The sequence below is a fragment of the Lycium ferocissimum genome, chromosome 8, assembly GCF_029784015.1.
Source record: "Lycium ferocissimum isolate CSIRO_LF1 chromosome 8, AGI_CSIRO_Lferr_CH_V1, whole genome shotgun sequence".
In the NCBI taxonomy this organism is placed as follows: domain Eukaryota; kingdom Viridiplantae; phylum Streptophyta; class Magnoliopsida; order Solanales; family Solanaceae; genus Lycium; species Lycium ferocissimum.
In genome coordinates this window covers 15857054-15874490 of record NC_081349.1, presented here as the reverse complement: position 1 = coordinate 15874490, position 17437 = coordinate 15857054, and the positions used below count along the sequence as shown (strand labels likewise).

Here is a 17437-nt window from a genome sequence, read left to right as displayed (position 1 = left end):
GATATCTTCACTATCCACCTTGAATCCGCCGCAAAACCATACTAGAATCACTTCTATGCGTTTATCCGAGCTTCGATTAATACTCCGTCACTTGAAAATTGCTTACTTTTTGATTCCCTCACTCCTTCTTCAAATTTTCTAGAATTTTCTGGGCAAATCTGGGCAAAAAAGAGGGTTCTTACCCTTTTTATAAGGGTCAAATTCGGGTCGGGTTCACTGTAGCATTTTACTGTAACATGCGTTTCTGCTCTGTCAGCTGAACTTGTAACGTCCATAATTCTCTACTCCGATGTCCTATCGATGAGCGGTTTATTGCGTTGGAAACTAGACTCGACGAACTTCATCTTAGGCTTTTGTTTCACTCCAAAACACTTCATATGCTAAGAGATATTCGTCCCTCAATTTGGACCAAAATTTTCATACGAAACTTTACCCATCCTTTCTCCAAAGTCGTACTACTCCCCCTACATGTTATTTATCATTTATTATACTTGATAATGGCCATATTCTTTTGTTTCAAAATAGTCTTTCCCGATTACGACTTACGAGATCGTAATTCATCCTTTACGTCATTGTTACATACTTCCCATGGCTTGTACCTTTCAAAACATCATGAGACGTCTTCGATACTCCATTACTACGGTGATGTACGTGGCATGCTCATGCTCTGAAAGTGTGGGGTGTAACAAAATAGTGGTCCCAAAATCGAGTATACGTGCACTTCAACAAGTACCGGGCCAATGCAAATCCGAAAAAGAGGCCAGAGATCATCACAACATTTACCCTCAATCTAAAATGGTTGTGCCTTTATCACTCTATAAGAGCATTTGTTTGAATCGACTCTTTCAGTCTATCGGATTTTATGAAATTTATATCCAAGAGGATTTAGCTAGTCTATTGCAGATTAGAGAGACTAAGTGGCACTCAATTTAGCCTATTATTAAAATGTATACAGCGGTGACAATCAGAAGGTGGTTCTATTTTCGTGACAATATATAGTCTCCAGACAATTTGTTTTTCTTTTACTATGACCAACCCTGAAAATATGCCGATAAGTTTGAAGGGGACAAACGATTGTTCAATTTCATGCAAGAAAAATATACTAGTAGCTAGACCGACACACGCATTTGAGGACAAATTAAAATTACATACTAAGATCGACAAAATAAAAAGTAACATAACCATGATTTGTTATTTTTATATATATAGGGCACTATCATCTTGTTCATAAGTTAGCCTACTCTCAAACCAAAACAGGTTCAGAGTTGGACGAGAGCATTAATTAAATGGGGTCTCTGGGAATAAGTGAGATTGATTATAAGAGCAGAAATGAGATTAATGAGATGGAGTTTGAATTCGATCCCAGTGCCCCTCCTCCATTTAGGCTGGCTGAGATACGAAATGCAATTCCAAAGCATTGTTAGGGCTAAGGATCCATTCAGGTCCTTGAGCTATGTTTTCAGGGACCTAATATTAGTTGGTACATTCATTGGGACTGCAATTAATTGCTTGGATGGTTGGTTATTTTACCCAATATATTGGGCTATCCACGGCACCATATTTTCGGCAATCTTTGTTCTTGGACACGGAAGTGGAGCTAAGTAGCCTCCAGGGGCTTCGACCCTCTTGACGAAAAATTACTGTATATACGAGGTTTTTTTTATTTATTTATTTTTATGTATATACAGTAGATGTTGAACCCTCTTGGCTTCTTCGCGTATTTACTTCTTCATATACTCCGCGTTGGACATGATTGTGGGCATGGCAGCTTTTCAGACAGCCAGTTGCTAAATAATGTAATTGGTCACATACTATATTCTGCTATTCTGGTAACCTACCATGGTGGAGGATCAGCCACAAAACTCTCCATCAGAACCAAGGAAATGTGGAGACGGATGAGTCTTGGGTGCGGATGCCGGAAAAGCTATACAAGAAATTAAAGTGGGTAATTCAACAAAGATTCTAACATACAAGATCCCATCTCCGTTGTTAGCATATCCAATGTAGTTGATGAAGAGAAGTCCAGGAAAATCTGGTTCTCATTTCAACCCATACAGTGATTTGTTTCAACCCCATGAGAGAAAATATATTGTAACATCAACTGTATCAGCGGACTATCATGGCAGCTCTCCTCGTTTACGTATGCACCCTCTTTGGTACTCTCTAAATCTTAAACATTTATGGCGCTCCTTATTTGATTTTTGTAATGTGGTCGGACTTTGTAACTTGCATCACCATGGCTACGAGAAGAAGCTTCCCTGGTACCATGGCAAGGAATGGAGTTACACCACTGATATCGACACATCTGAGATCGCCAAATGCTCGGGAGTTCCTCTATTCAATCCTTTTCCTTCTTCTTGACGTCTTGTTGCTGGATATCTCGTTCGCACACATCTTTCCTTTGTTTCCCGGGCCTCTAGTGAGTTACAGACAGAGTTTGAAGAGGGGGTCTAACCACAGTTGATAGAGACTACGGATTGTTCAAAAACATACTGTTAGTGTCAAGTTTTTATGATGACAATTTTACTTGTGTAGGTACAATAAGTGAATTGCACAAGGAATAATACAAGCCCACAAATCAGCCCCAACAAGATAGAAGCCTACCAAACAGCTCCAACGAGCTGGGCTCACTCAAGTGGAGCCTTCTTAACCCTAATGGACTAACGGCTCACAATCAGCTGTACCAAATCTTTCAAGAAAGGAAACGACACTTTCAGCATTATTCTCCAGCGGTACACAAGTGTTCCAACGAAGGAAAGAGCATCTCCAACATTAAAAGGCAGATCTCGTGAAGTGTAACGATCTTGTGATTGATAATGCTGCCTCAACGCACAAGGAAAGCAGCAACAGCTCCAGCCTTATTCTTGGAAATAGAATTGATACTTTCTGTTTCCAAGGATCAATACCCTTGGGTTGATCTCTCTGCAAACAGCTATAGGAGGAGTTACCTCACAAACCTATTCTATGCTTAGTCTCATTCTCCTAGTACTCTACTTTACTTTTCATAAACATTGTATGTCTGAGTGATTTCTAGTGTAAGAAAAAAGAAAGGAGAGTTATAATATTGTTTGTGAGGCCTTGTATCAAAAAGATTAAGAGCGATTGAGTGTAGACTTAGGAGCTTCATTCAAACCTCGATTGTACCAAACCTTTAACTAAGAGCTGCAGAGATCACCCTTGCAACCCAAGGGGACCGGACTAGGATTCACATTGAATCGAACCGGTATAAAACACAGTCATTTACCTTCAAGTAGTTTACGCTTTGTGTTTTTACTCAGAGAAAGCGATCGACTACGGTCTAACCTAGTCGACTACCAGAACGAAAAATTTACAATTCACCCCCCCCCCCCCCCCCCTCTTGCACTTTCAATTGGTATCAGAGCAAGGTCTCATTTTCAGTTGCTTAACCGCACGTGAGAAAAGATCAAATGGCTGGATATCAAATTCCTGGAGCAATATTGCAAGATGGGCACTCCACAACAAGACCACCATACTTCAATGGTGAACACTATTGTCATTGGAAAGAGAGGTTCAGAATATTTGTGCAATCAACAGATTATCAAGCCTGGATTGTGATTAAGAAAGGGCCCAAACCCATTCCAAACACCACCGAAAACAAGGAAGACACGGATACTTCAACAATAGATGCGGAATCACATGACATTACCAAAGAACAACAAGAGACACCGCAAATAAACGCCGTGGCAATAGCCTTGCTCTCTTGTGCGATGAAGGAGAGGAGTATGCAAAAATTTCAAATTGTGATACCGCCAAGGAAATGTGGGATAAGCTTGAAGTTACCTATGAAGGAATGTCAAAGGTAAGAGAAACAAAAATTGATGCTTTAAGACACGATTATGAAGCCTTCATGATCAAGGACGATGAAAACATTGAATCAATGTTCACAAGATTCAGCAAGATCATTGGAGAACTAAAATCCCTTGGGGTAACTTGCACCAACTCTCAACAAGTAAGAAAGCTTGTTAGAAGTCTACCAAAAACTTGGGAAACCAAAGCAATTGTCTTGGAAGATGGAAATCTGGATAAATTCACTTATGATGAGTTAAGAGGAAATCTGATAGCATTTGAAAAAAATCACATACAAAGATATCAGAAAGATGAAAAGAAGAAGGTGATTGCTTTCAAGGCTCAGGTTGAAGAATCTGATGATGACTTTAAAGAAGAAGAAGTTGCCATGATCTCCAGACATGTGATAGAAGCCATGAGACGATCAAGAAATAATAGAAAAGGAAGTCTAAACTTTAGAAAAAGAAAGGCCTCCACTGGGCAGTCAAAGTATGATGGGAAGTGTTATGAGTGTGGAAAATATGGACATATAGCTTCTGAATGTCCTGAAACAAGGAAGAAGCCAACTAGAGGTTATCAAAAACAAAGAGCCTTCAGTAGTTGGAGTGAAGACGAAATTTCAGATGAAGAATCAGAAGAAGTTGAAAATGTGTGTTTCATGGCTCTCGGAGAAAGCAGTAAGGTAAGTTCTCATCCCTGCTCCAAATGTGAAGAGACTCAAGAATTATTAGATCAAACTCTTGTAGACCTAAATAATGTCTTTGATGAATATAGGAAAGTTAAGAGAGAGAAAAGGGAGTGGGAGTCAAAATTAGAAATCTGCGAAAAAGAAAAAAATTCTTTTCAAAATGAAGTTTACAATTTACAATCCAAACTAGATACTTTGCTGAATTCTTCCAGTCACAGTTATACCAAGTCAAACCAGTCAACTGATGAAAATAAGTCTACTGGGAAAAGGGTCTTGCCAATGACTGAAAATCATAAAAGAAAAACAACTGCTGTTTTAAAAACTGATAAGTCAACTAGAACCTCTAAGTCGACTGAAAAAAGGCCTGGAATACATAGGTCAATCAATCCGTGTAAAAAAGAAGGAAAATCCTTTCAAACTTTCTTCTGTTATGGAAAACTTGGTCATAATTATCATAACTGTAGATTTCGTTTTTCAAATGAACCTGGATGGGTATGGAAACCTAAGAAAACTAATTGCGTGGAAACTAACCATCAAGGACCCAAGAACCCTTGGGTACCTAAACAAGAGTAAAAATTCAATCTTGCAGAACACCACAAGAAAAGAAAGGGAAATGGTATCTAGATAGTCCGTGTTCAAGACATATGACGGCGACAAAAGTCTATTCAAATCGATCCTGACTTTAATGGAGGATTAGTGACTTTTGGAGACAACTCAACTGGAACCGTAATTGGTATTGGTACTATCACTTTTGATAACTCTTGTGATATTTCTAATGTTTGGTTGGTAAAGGGGCTTAAATACAATCTATTAAGTGTAAGTCAACTATGTGATTCTAATCTTGAGGTAAGGTTTAGTAAAACTGGCTGTGTCATAGAGGACTCCTCTGGGATAAAAATTCTCCCTGGAAGCAGAAACAAAAATGTGTATACTCTGGACTCTGTCAAAAATCCTACAGGTCATATATGTCTGGCTTCAATGGGTGAAGATCCATGGATGTGGCACAAGAAGCTTGGTCATGCGAGTATGCGCCTAATTGAGAAACTGGCAAGACTTGATCTTGTAATAGGATTGCCAAAACTCAATTACACCAAAGATCATATATGCGATTCATGTCAAAAGGTAAACAAACTAGAAACTCCTTCAACTCTAAAGATATTGTGTCTACATCTAAACCTTTGCAGCTGCTTCATATGGATCTTGTTGGTCCTACTAGAACTGCTAGCATTGGAGGAAAAAGGTATGCATTTGTTGTAATAGATGACTTTTCTCGTTTCACCTGGGTAATATTTCTTGCTCATAAAGATGATACTCTAAAGAATTTTAAGTTCTTTTGTGAGAAAGTTCAGCGTGAGAAAGGATATTACATCACCTCCATTCGAAGTGATCATGGAGGAGAATTTGAAAACAAAGCTTTTGAAGAATTCTGCAATGACCAAGGATACACACACAATTTCTCCTCACCTCGATCTCCGCAACAAAATGGTGTGGTTGAACGGAAAAACAGAACCCTTCAGGATATGGCAAGAACAATGATCGTAGAAACAAACTTACCACATCACTTTTGGGCTGAAATAGTAAGTACAGCGTGTCATATTCTAAACCGATGTCTAATTAGACCAATTCTCAAGAAAACTCCCTATGAGCTCTGGACTGGTAAGAAACCGAATATTAGTTACTTTCATCCTTTTGGATGTAAGTGTTTTGTTCACAATAATGGAAAGGAAAACCTTGGTAAGCTTGATCCTCGCAGTGATGAAGGTATATTTCTTGGCTATTCACCCACTAGTAGATCCTATAGAATTTATAATAAACGTACTTTATCTATTGAAGAATCTATTCATGTCGTATTTGATGATACTAATCACATGGCCGAGACAAGAAAAATTGCGATGAAGAAGACAATCAAATATCTCATCGCCGTGGCTACGGGACCCACCGAAGAAAAGGCATCCTATGAGTCGACTTCTGAAACACCTCAGTCGACTGATGTTACTATTGGAGCAATCCCAAACGAATGGAGAAGCGAACCTGACTATCCAAAGAAATTTGTTATTGGAGACATCAGTGAAGGGATGAAAACTAGAGCATCAAGTAAGAATAATGTAAATCTGGCTCTTATCTCTCAATATGAACCAAAGAAAATTGGTGACGCCTTAAAAGATAAATATTGGGTAAAAGCTATGAAAGAGGAACTTGAACAATTTGAGAAGAACAAGGTATGGAGTCTAGTTCCCAAACCTGAAGATGCATCAATCATGGGCACAAAGTGGGTATACAGGAACAAGTTAAATGAGGTCGGCAAGTAGTTCGAAACAAAGCCCGACTCGTTGCTCAAGGATACCACAACGGAGGGAGTTGACTATGATGAAACATTTGCTCCCGTTGCAAGTTAGAATCCATTAGAATTTTGCTTGCGTATGCCTCTTTTAAGAAATTCAAACTCTTTCAAATGGATGTCAAAAGTGCTTTTCTAAATGGGTTCATTGAAGAAGAAGTATATGTCAAACAACCACTAGGTTTTGAAAATCCAAAATTTTCCTATCACGTTTTTAAATTAAGCAAGGCTTTATATGGCCTTAAACAAGCTCCACGGGCATGGTATGATCGCTTGAGCTCCTTCTTGGTAAGTCACGGTTTTATCAGAGGAAAGATCGATACAACCCTTTTTATTAAAAGATCTTCTTTAGGCAATCTTATTATACAAATTTATGTTGATGATATTATTTTTGGAAGCTCTAACCCCTCTATGTGCAAAGAATTCTCTGATCTTATGCAAAGCGAGTTCGAAATGAGTATGATGGGAGAATTAAAATTCTTTTTGGGCCTACAAATTCATCAAACTGACAGTGGAATATTTATCTGCCAAGCAAAGTATGCCAAGGAACTCGTTCAAAAATTTGGAATGTTAGATTCAAAAGCTATGGGTACTCCAATGAGTCCTACTTGTACTCTTGATAAGGATGAGGCAGGAAAACCTGTCGATGAAACTAAGTATCGCGGTATAATTGGCTCATTGCTTTACCTAACTGCCAGTCGACCAGATATTATGGTTAGTGTGTGCAGGTGCGCTAGATTTCAAGCTGCTCCAAAGGAATCTTATCTTACTGCCGTCAAACGTATCATTAGATACCTTCATGGCACAACTAATTATGGTCTATGGTATCCTAACACAAATGATTTTACACTTGAAGGTTTTTCAGATGCTGACTTTGCAGGTGATAAAGATGATAGAAAAAGTACTAGTGGTACTTGCCAGCTTCTAGGAAAATCTCTTATTTCCTGGAATAGCAAAAAACAGGGATCCGTCTCTCTCTCTCTCTACCACTAAGGCTGAATATATTGCTGTTGGTCAATGCTGCACACAGCTAATTTGGATGTCTTATCAACTAAGTGATTATGACTTGTTTTTTAAACCTATCAAAATTTTACGACGATGATTCGAGTGCTATCCTCGTCCGTCCAAAAATCCTGTATCATTCTAGGGCCAAGCATATAGATATTAAGCATCATTTTATTCGAAATCATGTTGCTCAGGGAGATTTTGAAATCACTTTTGTGCACACTGAAAACCAGCTTGCTGATATTTTTACCAAGCCTCTACTTGAAGAACGTTTCTGCATGCTAAGAAGATCATTGGGGATTATTGATAAATCTGTCTAATTTTTTCTGCCATAATTTTCGGCTAATAAATCCTTTGCCAGAAATTGCATGTCCATCCCAATTCTCGCCGTCCCATCTTCCCATAACCGTCCCATTTTCCCATAATTACCTTTCCTTTTTACCTTCCCCATAAAACCCTCTTTTTCATCCGTCTTCCCATAAACCTCTTTTCATCTTCTTTCTCCTGTTCATCTTCTTCTCCATCTTCTCTACTCTCGTCTCTTCCATGGCTAAAACTGCGAAAACCCCTCTTCTCTCCACACGCCAAAGCTCTCGACTCAAGGATGTCGGTAAGAGTCTCTCTCCTGCCCTCATGACTCCATAACCTCCGGTGACTCCTCCTCCTCTGACGCCTCCGACTCTACTCCCATTTGTAATCTTGGAAAGCGTGCCTTTGCTGACGCTACGTGCTCCACCTCCTCCAAGAAACCCAAAACCGTTGCGATAAGCCCTCGATCTTCGAAAAAAATTTTGGGATGACCACCATCAAGAAATCTTCTCGTCTCTTGAAGACAAAACCATCGTCTCTGGTAGGATTGTTGATCTTGACCATATGTTTTCTCTATGTTGTAAGGTAAAATCGTTATTTGTCTATCAAGGTTGGGAAAAAAATTTCAAACCCCCCCCCCCCTCCATGTGTATGACACCCCTGTTCGTATGTTTTATACAAATCTTCGGTCCTCTAAGGTCATGAACTCGAAACCATGGTTCTTGGCACCCACATTGTGCTAAATTGCTCGTCCCTTGACTCTATTCTTGGTTGCACTTTGTTCGGTTTTTCCGAACTACCCAAAATTCTGGCTTCGAATCTCTTGAGGTGTCTTTTGATGATGTCAAGAAAAACCCTTTCAAATTCCACCTGCTCGTTCCTCGCTCAAATTGTCCATCTAACATCTCTTTTGAAGCTCGTGTCTTTGACCCATATGGTTTTCTCTTCGTTGTACCTGCGTCGGGTCCTACTCCACTATTTCCCAACGTGATGCTATCTTTGCCTTTTGTCTTCTCTCCAAAAAGAAAATCAATTTGTCCTCTGTCATTATCAATTACATGATTGAGTGTTCTTCAAATCCTTCTAGCCTCCCTTATGGTATGCTCATCTCTCGTATACTTAAAGTCCACAAAATTGACTTAGTCGACTATCCCATTACTCTGGTGAAGCAGTGTTACAACTCTAGGGCGTTTAGTAGCATGGGGTATGTTTTGAGCAATGATTCTGGGGTGCTCAAAGACGTCTACATGAGGCATCTCGGCTGCCCTTCCACCAAGGTGAAAAAATCGGACCCTTCTTTCTCGCCTTATCTCTTCCGAGTGCTATGCCGAACTTCTCGCCAAACTTTCCTCCATGGATGACAAAATTGAGTCCATCAAAGACTTAATGGCGTCCACCTTGTTTCAAATCGAGAAGATTCGTGATACGACAAAGGAGACTAGTGCTGATGTCTCTAAGTCGGGTCAAATCGGATGCTATTGTCAAGGAAGCGGTCAAACTGTCCGCCAAGCTTCAAGCCAGTGTTAGCGCCATGCCTGAGCGTCTTACGGCTCCGTTGACCGAAATGAAGGATGCTATTGTCAACACATTGGCCTATTTCCTTCGTCGTCCAGTCTTCCGCTGTCAAGAATAATTTTTATACATGTTTTTTTTGGTCTGTTTAAACAACGTTTTTTTGGGCCCTATGTTTTGGGACTTCTGTTTGGATGCTGTGTTTTTTTTGTGCTGTTTAGTTTTGCATTCTATCCATGCTTTCTACATGTGCTTGCTGTTTCCTTGCTTTTATTTTTTTTGAGTGATGCCAAAGGGGGAGAATTATGCAGTCAACTATTCAGGGGGAGCCTACAAAGACTAGTCGACTAGTCAGGGGGAGCCTTCACCTATTCAAGGGGAGCATCCGCTATAGGGAAGTTGACTACGTATTACTTAAAATTGTCATCCTCAAAAAGGGGGAGATTGTTAGTGCCAAGTTTTTATGATGACAATTTTACTTGTGTAGGTACAATAAGTGAATTGCACAAGGAATAATACAAGCCCACAAATCTGCCCCAACAAGATGATGAAGCCCACCAAATGGCTCCAACGAGTCAATTCGCTCAAGTGGAGCCTTCTTAACCCTAATGGACTAACGGCTCACAATCGGTTTTGGCAAATCTTTCGAAAGGAAACGACACCTTGACGGCGTAATCTTGTTCCAACGAAGGAAAGAGCATCTCCAACATTAAAAGGCGATTTCGTGAAGTGTAACGATCTTGTGATTGACAATGTACGCACAAGGACAAGTGTTCCAATTCTTGAAATAAATTGATACTTTATCCAAGGATCAATACAATCTCTCTGCATTATAAGAGGAGTTACCTCACAAACCTTATTCTATCTTAGTCTCGAAGTACTCTACTTTACTTTTCATAAACATTGTATGTCCGAGTGATTTCTAGTGTAAGAAAAAAGAAAGGAGAGTTATAATATTGTTTGTGAGGCTTTGTATCAAAAAGATTAAGAGCGATTGAGTGTAGACGTAGGAGCTTCATTCAAACCTCGATTGTACCAAACCTTTAACTAAGAGGCAGGAGATCACCACTAATTCACGTTGAACCGATAAAACTTGTGTCATTTTACCTCTATATTTTACTTTGTGTGTTTACGAGGATCACCAATCGGCTAACGAAAAAATTTACAATTGCCCCCACTCGCACTTTCACATACATCATGATATTGGAGTATTCACCATCTATTTCCTCGGATAACACATTATCACTTGAGAGAGTTCACCTCAAATGACAAATTAATTCGGTTTTTTGGTGTTCGGGTTTTCGGATTTCGGTTCTTAAAATTTTCCTAGTACTCATTTAATATTCGGTTTTCGGTTTTTTCATTTAAACCGAAATATTATATATTAGAAAAAAGAAATAGTCCAAGTAGAATATCTGTTACCCAAGCGAGTTTCACATCCCTAATTTTATCAAAAAGATTCAAGAGCTACGGCGGCACGGCGGCGGCGGCGCTGCTCGAGTGTAGACGAGTAGGAGCTTCATTCAAACCTCGACTAGATGGTCAACTTGATTCTTAAACCTTTAACTAAGAGTGTGGTACACAGAGATCACCCGGATGGTTTTGCATAACCCATTGGCACTTTATCGGACTTGTTTCACATTACTTTCCTCGAGTTAATAACTTTTTCACATTAAACCATGTCATTATCATTTTAATTTAAAAAGAGAAGCAATTAAGACAAAAGCTTTACAACGTTTTGTGTTTTTAAATTTTTTTTATCAAAAAAGAAAATGGCAACTAAGAATATTAAACGAAGCAAAAATAACATCCATATGGGGCAATCGACAAATCGTCGATACAAAGACATGAGTTCTTGAAGGAAATCAATTTACAATTCACCCCCCCCTAAAATTGCACTTTCACATACATTATATATACTATTGGAACACATGTTTACTTCTTCACCATCTATTTCTCGTATAACACATTATCACTTGAGAAACCGAGAAGTTCTTTTGGTGTCTCAAAACTCCAAAACCAAAAGTACTTGGGAAGTATTACTTGATAGAGCCAAAAAAAGCAAGTCAGAGGGCAATTCCTTTTCACTTGGTGAAGGATATTACAAGGAGCATGAAAAGGGGTTAGGGGGGAGATTGTTTTCTATCGAACGATCCACACCTCTTCCAATCTTCTCCTCCAAAGCAAGATCGAATCAATCTCTACAACTCACATGAGAGAGAGAGAGAGAGAGAGAGAGAGAGAAATCAAAAGAAACTCGCAACCTACTTAATTAACTAGTTTCAGAAACTTGGTCATAGCTATAGTTTTGTAAGGCCAAACAAATTGAAAAATAGATTTGAGGGCTAGAAAAACTAAGCTAGCCTACGTAACCCCTGCTCATACTAAAACCTTTCAAGAAAATCAAGCCCAACGTAGTTCTATAAAATATTACTGGCTAACTAAATATGTTTTTTTTTTTTTTTTTGAAAATTCACAAACCAATACTTGAATTAAACGTAAGGAGAACGAAAATAATCCAAATCAGCACATGTTAATGTACCAAATAACTCAACCAGTACCCATGTACCTGAGAATTTTCTCAAATTTGGCTTGGCAAACAGGGGCAGTAAATTACTACAGCTGCAAAATGATTAAAAAATTTCTGTTACAACTGCTTGGACAATGAGCGCCAACGCTCAATACAACCAATATATACAAATTAAATCAACTGCTAAGTTAAGGGGATACTCAGATATTCCTGTAAAAACTCCCCCCAGCCCCCTTACTTTGTGCTAGCCAGGAAAATGTGAATCTATAGCTCTATCTATCAAGCAAGGGAAAACATATTTGTGTTGGTTTTTAATTAAAATATGGTGCCACAAAAAGGTTAAAAGTATTGATTGAAATTTGCCTCTCAATTTTTTATTAAGCATAGAGGGTTTAAATAGGTAACTTAACAACAGAAAATTTGCAGAATAATTTCAAAAGCCTAAAATGACTCAACAACCTAAACAAATCTAATAGAAATTTGAAATTCAAATCCATCCTAAAACTGAGCAACTTATTATGTGAAAAGTTACTGCAGTAACTAAAAGCAATTTTCAAATATAATCAAATATAATAGTTTGAGCAATATTAAATGTACATATCATAGATGTACTTTCAGATGTGTAATGAGCTAGTTAACTATGGTTCTCAATTTTGTTTGAGAGGGCAGCCTCGACGATAAGCATGAATGAATCGACAAAATCATCGCCAAGCTGATTAGGATCTGGGATCATTCCTTCTTCAACTGCTATAACAAATGTTAACTTCTTGGCATAGCTACACGCATGAACCATTAGCCCCTATATGCAATTGAATTTAGCGATATTGATATAAGTAGTTTATTTTTTCTTTAAATAGAACAGTATGAAAAATATAGAAGATTCATATATATAATTGATCTCGACTAGTTTAATTTGTGACTGGGGCATAGTAGATTACCGGTTGATTAAAGAAACTTACAGTGGGATGTCCATAACATGTTGGGGCAACAAATGTCAATGGATGACCTGACCAAGAAACTTCTTCAAGCGGACCAATTACGTTTGAAAAGATTAGTGTTGTTCGGGATAGAATTCTTTCACAAAGTGTTGTCGCACCCTATGTTCCATGCGAAGGTAAAGAAAATATGTTAGGTCTAGATTACAAGGATAACTAATAAAGGAAATGGAAAAATAAAAATAAAGAATCAAACATATCCTCATTGTTGAAAATTAAGTGACTAAGAGAAAAAGTGCAGTACCCTTAAGCCAAAGAACTTGAGGAAGAAGTGTAAACTATAAAAGGTGCATCGAGACTCAAGAGAATGCTTCTTTCGATCCATTGATGTCTTAGCTTTGCGAACATAATCCAGAGGATCCTCTAATTCAACTATAGTTAAGGGAATTAAGCTAAAGCTGAAACAATTTCCTTGTATCACTATGGCGTTCTTCTCAATCATTTCAGCTACAGCCTGCCATATGGTCATGTACGTTTTATTGATTAAGCACATATATAATCTAAATCTTTTACATATCAATAACACGATTATATATCAATCTTTATTGAGCCACTTTTTGCTAATACAACAACATTCATGTATGGGTAATTGAATAAAAAAATATCAATCTTTAAAGCAAAATATTTCTACATCAATCTTTTGAACTCTATAAACAATCCAGAAGATCTTCATTTTTAACGGGTATATGAAGAAATACTCACTTGAACTCCTAAAGCCGGTCTCAAATTCATTAAAACAGTCGCTCTGCACCTCATTCGTTCCAGCGAAAATTTCCTCTTACCTTCAACTTCTACTGTCATGTCAGGAAGAAACACATTATAAAGTTTGACTAGTATGGTTAAAAGCAAACTTACATTGTTATATGCAGCCACGAATTAAATATAAACTTTCAACCTTAACTACTTAGCTAAAAAAAAAAAAAAAAAAAAAAGAAAAAGAAAGAAAGATTAATTCCATAGCAAAAGTAACCTTCTATACGACTTTCACCTAGAATTTTATAGGTTTTGATTTCTGATCAAGATCGACTTTTCTATTCTGTTTGTAGGAGTACTTATTTTCTAACAAGTATACAGTGAGCTAATAAGGAGCTTAATTACCGTATCTTCGGTGGATATAACGAGATAATGCTGCTTGTGTTATCCCCAGTATAACGTCATTAACTGTCTAATTTTGCAAGAGAGAAGAAAAACATGAGCTTAGGTTAGAATAAAGGCCAAAACAGTGAAACAGAGTTACTTCTTTCGAAATTCAAACTAGAATACTCTGGTGAAAAGATAGAGAAATGCACCCAAAATTGAGTTTCTTTAGGAACATTCTACAACTAGATTACGGCAGTCATGCTCATAACTTATAGAACAATACTCCAAAATCAGCATTTCCTTTCTGTAACTTTTACAATAGAAAATTGCATCTATCTAATTCCACTATCTCATTGCAATAATTTAGGGGTTGTTTGGTAGTTAGTTAGGAACTAAGTTATTCATGTATTAAATTCTGGATAGTAATATTATGTTTGGTAAAATTCTTTTGCTATGTATAAAAATAAATACACCTAATACGGTGTTTGGTTTGCAATTTAGAAACCCACATAGCTAATACACGTATAAGTTATGAAGGAATTTATGTATCACTTTATGCAGGATATATATATATATATAAAAGTGTGCCAAAGGCCACCGATGCGCACTTTTCTAAAAAAATTTAATCTCTATTTATCTTTATTCTCAAATTTTTGCCTTAATTCTATTTTTGATGTATTAATTAATTAATAAAAACGTTAATCGACATATCCATTTGGAATAGTTGTCTCCAAATTCTTTAATGTTTGTCTCTCCTTAGTTAGTTACTATTACTGAATTAATCCCACCTATTCCGATACCCACATTCTTTTCTCCATTCAATGTCATTACTGCATTACTTTCATATCCATCCATTTCCACTTCCCATTACTTCCAATATTGAAGAGACTTCTTCCATTTGTGAGTTTCCCTTCTCAAGATGATCCCAACACTTAAACAAGAAGTTGTCAAACACCAATACAGCATAATATATTCGTGTCTTTTCAAACATGATACGATAATGAACAACATATATGTTTGCATGAGGAATTACATCACCCATGTTATACGTAGTAGAGGCGGAATAGCATCGGAGAGAGGCATTAGAGACGGCACCAGAGAGACGCACTGAAAAGGACGACTTTTAGGAAGCAGAAGAAGAGAGGATATGTATAGTTCTGAGAAGGGTGAAGGAGAATATATAGGGGAAGCGATGAGCCTTCGCAAAATTTTGGAAAGAAGATATTGTAGTCAGCGAGATTGGGGAGTTTTTCCCATCAATGGTTGAGATTTCTCGGTTGCCGTTGGAATTGAAACAATGTTCCCACATGTGGAGGACCCATTCACATCAAATCATTTATTAAAAAAAAAAAAAAACACACACACACACACAATCGAACATCTACAAAAGGTACTTACTGAAAGGCCTGTTTTAATTCTCGCCCCTACCAAATAAGCAAATACGGCCTTAAGTTTGCTACTACTAAACTATGCTCATTACTTGCATGAACTGATACTAAGAAATATCTTAAAATTCTCCTCAGTTATCTATTTTATTAATCACTAGGATGTGAGCCGAATTTATAAAAGATCTCAATATGCCCTTGATGTGCAGGCCAACTCCAGCGGCTATCACTAAACCGGTTGCACGACACAGTTAAATTGAGAAATAGAAGAGCTTTGGAGGTTAGTGAAGAAGTTATGTAAAAGTATTATTCTATCATTTTTCAACAATTGTCTCTTTGTTTAAGCTTCCGTTGATTTTATTTGTTTTGTAAGCTTAAACTTTCATGTGTCTCAATGCACAATATACATTCTAAAAAGAAGGCTTGACAATATCTTCCTAATGACCAAGTTTGTTGTGCACAATAAAGTGAGAGGATTGTTTTTTATGAATTAGTATGGCAAGACGATGTTACGCATTTGGTCCTTTAGGACTCCACTAAGGTGCAACTACAAAGTAATGCTCTAATCCAGATTAGCTTTTCTTTTCATAATCATATGTTAACAAAAATATATAACAAAGACAAATGTTACAATCATAGAAAATATAGAAGATTAAAAAATCGATATGTACTACTTGACTATGTGACTTTGCTAAATGATTTAATTTTATGTTGGATTAGCTCTACATTTCTAATTTTCATGAGAATCTGCAGTTGGTCATTTTCAATATTAATTTTTAGTTCGTGTATATTTCACAAGAATCTGTCTTTTGTTATTTTTAATATTCAACTATGAAAAAGGATCAGTGGCAAGATCAACGAGATATAACACAAAAGAGGAGGGAGGATAATAAATAGAAGATCTGATTTTCTTTTTTATTCCATTTTTATCTTTTAGTTTTTTCGCTTTTCTAAGATTTTAAATAAGGAGACAATGTTAAAAGTACGAAAAATTGACTATACATCAACTCTTCTTTAAATGTTAAAAGTACGAAAAATTGACTATACATCAATTCTTCTTCAAGTTTGTTTTTACCCTTACATACTTTTTAAAGAAAATAAATTTATCTTCACCTAGATTTTATTAATACAAAATTTTACTTTGGAGAAACACATACACCTAATCTAATTTATTTGAATTGGAAAAAAAAAATAAGGTGTTTCAAATAATTAAATTTAAAATTTATAATTGTAATATTTCATTATTATAAAAATAATTATGTTAAAAATTTAAAGAACTTTTTGTATTATCCTTAAGCTGAACCTGCTCACTAGTACAAGAATAACTAAACTCTGTATAACTAATTCCTATATAAAGTAGTACATAAATTCCCCTCATAGCTAATCCATGTAATACTACATGCATAACTCTAACTAGCTACCAAACGCCCCTTAGGATCTTAGAGTAAATTAACTCCTACTTTTTGTGAAAGATTACTAGGCTACACTCGAATAGAATGTCCGTGCGAGCTTAGGTAGGTTTTAGTGGTTCATCCTAATCCCTTCTAAAGTGAAAATTACAACATTTTATATATGGTTAAATTATTTTTTTATGTATATATAGTAGATGTTGAACCACTTTGGCCTTTATTCATGTTTACCTCTTAAGAACCCTCATTAATATCCCCGCCCACCATATGAGAATGCCTTATATATATGTATTTCGGAATTATTGGGAATATGCTATCACAGAAGATCACCCTTGGACGTAGGATGTGTTAGCTAGGTGCTGCCATACTCAGCTAATTA

General features: G+C 37.0%; 1 protein-coding gene and 1 pseudogene across 1 annotated transcript; one reads left to right on the top strand and one right to left on the bottom strand.

Annotated features, from left to right (window-relative positions):
• Positions 1 to 1286: 1286 nt before the first annotated feature.
• LOC132066068 (omega-3 fatty acid desaturase, endoplasmic reticulum-like) lies at positions 1287 to 2548 on the top strand (annotated as a pseudogene).
• A 9264-nt stretch (positions 2549 to 11812) lies between these two features.
• On the bottom strand, positions 11813 to 14823 carry LOC132066656 (wax ester synthase/diacylglycerol acyltransferase 11-like). The gene is made up of 4 exons (XM_059459911.1): positions 13887 to 14823; positions 13429 to 13638; positions 13149 to 13286; positions 11813 to 12988 (listed from the first exon to the last, which is right to left on the bottom strand). Exons 1-4 carry the CDS (start codon positions 13983 to 13985, stop codon positions 12824 to 12826), a joined length of 612 nt encoding a protein of 203 aa, XP_059315894.1. The 5' UTR covers positions 13986 to 14823; the 3' UTR covers positions 11813 to 12823.
• Positions 14824 to 17437: the final 2614 nt, after the last annotated feature.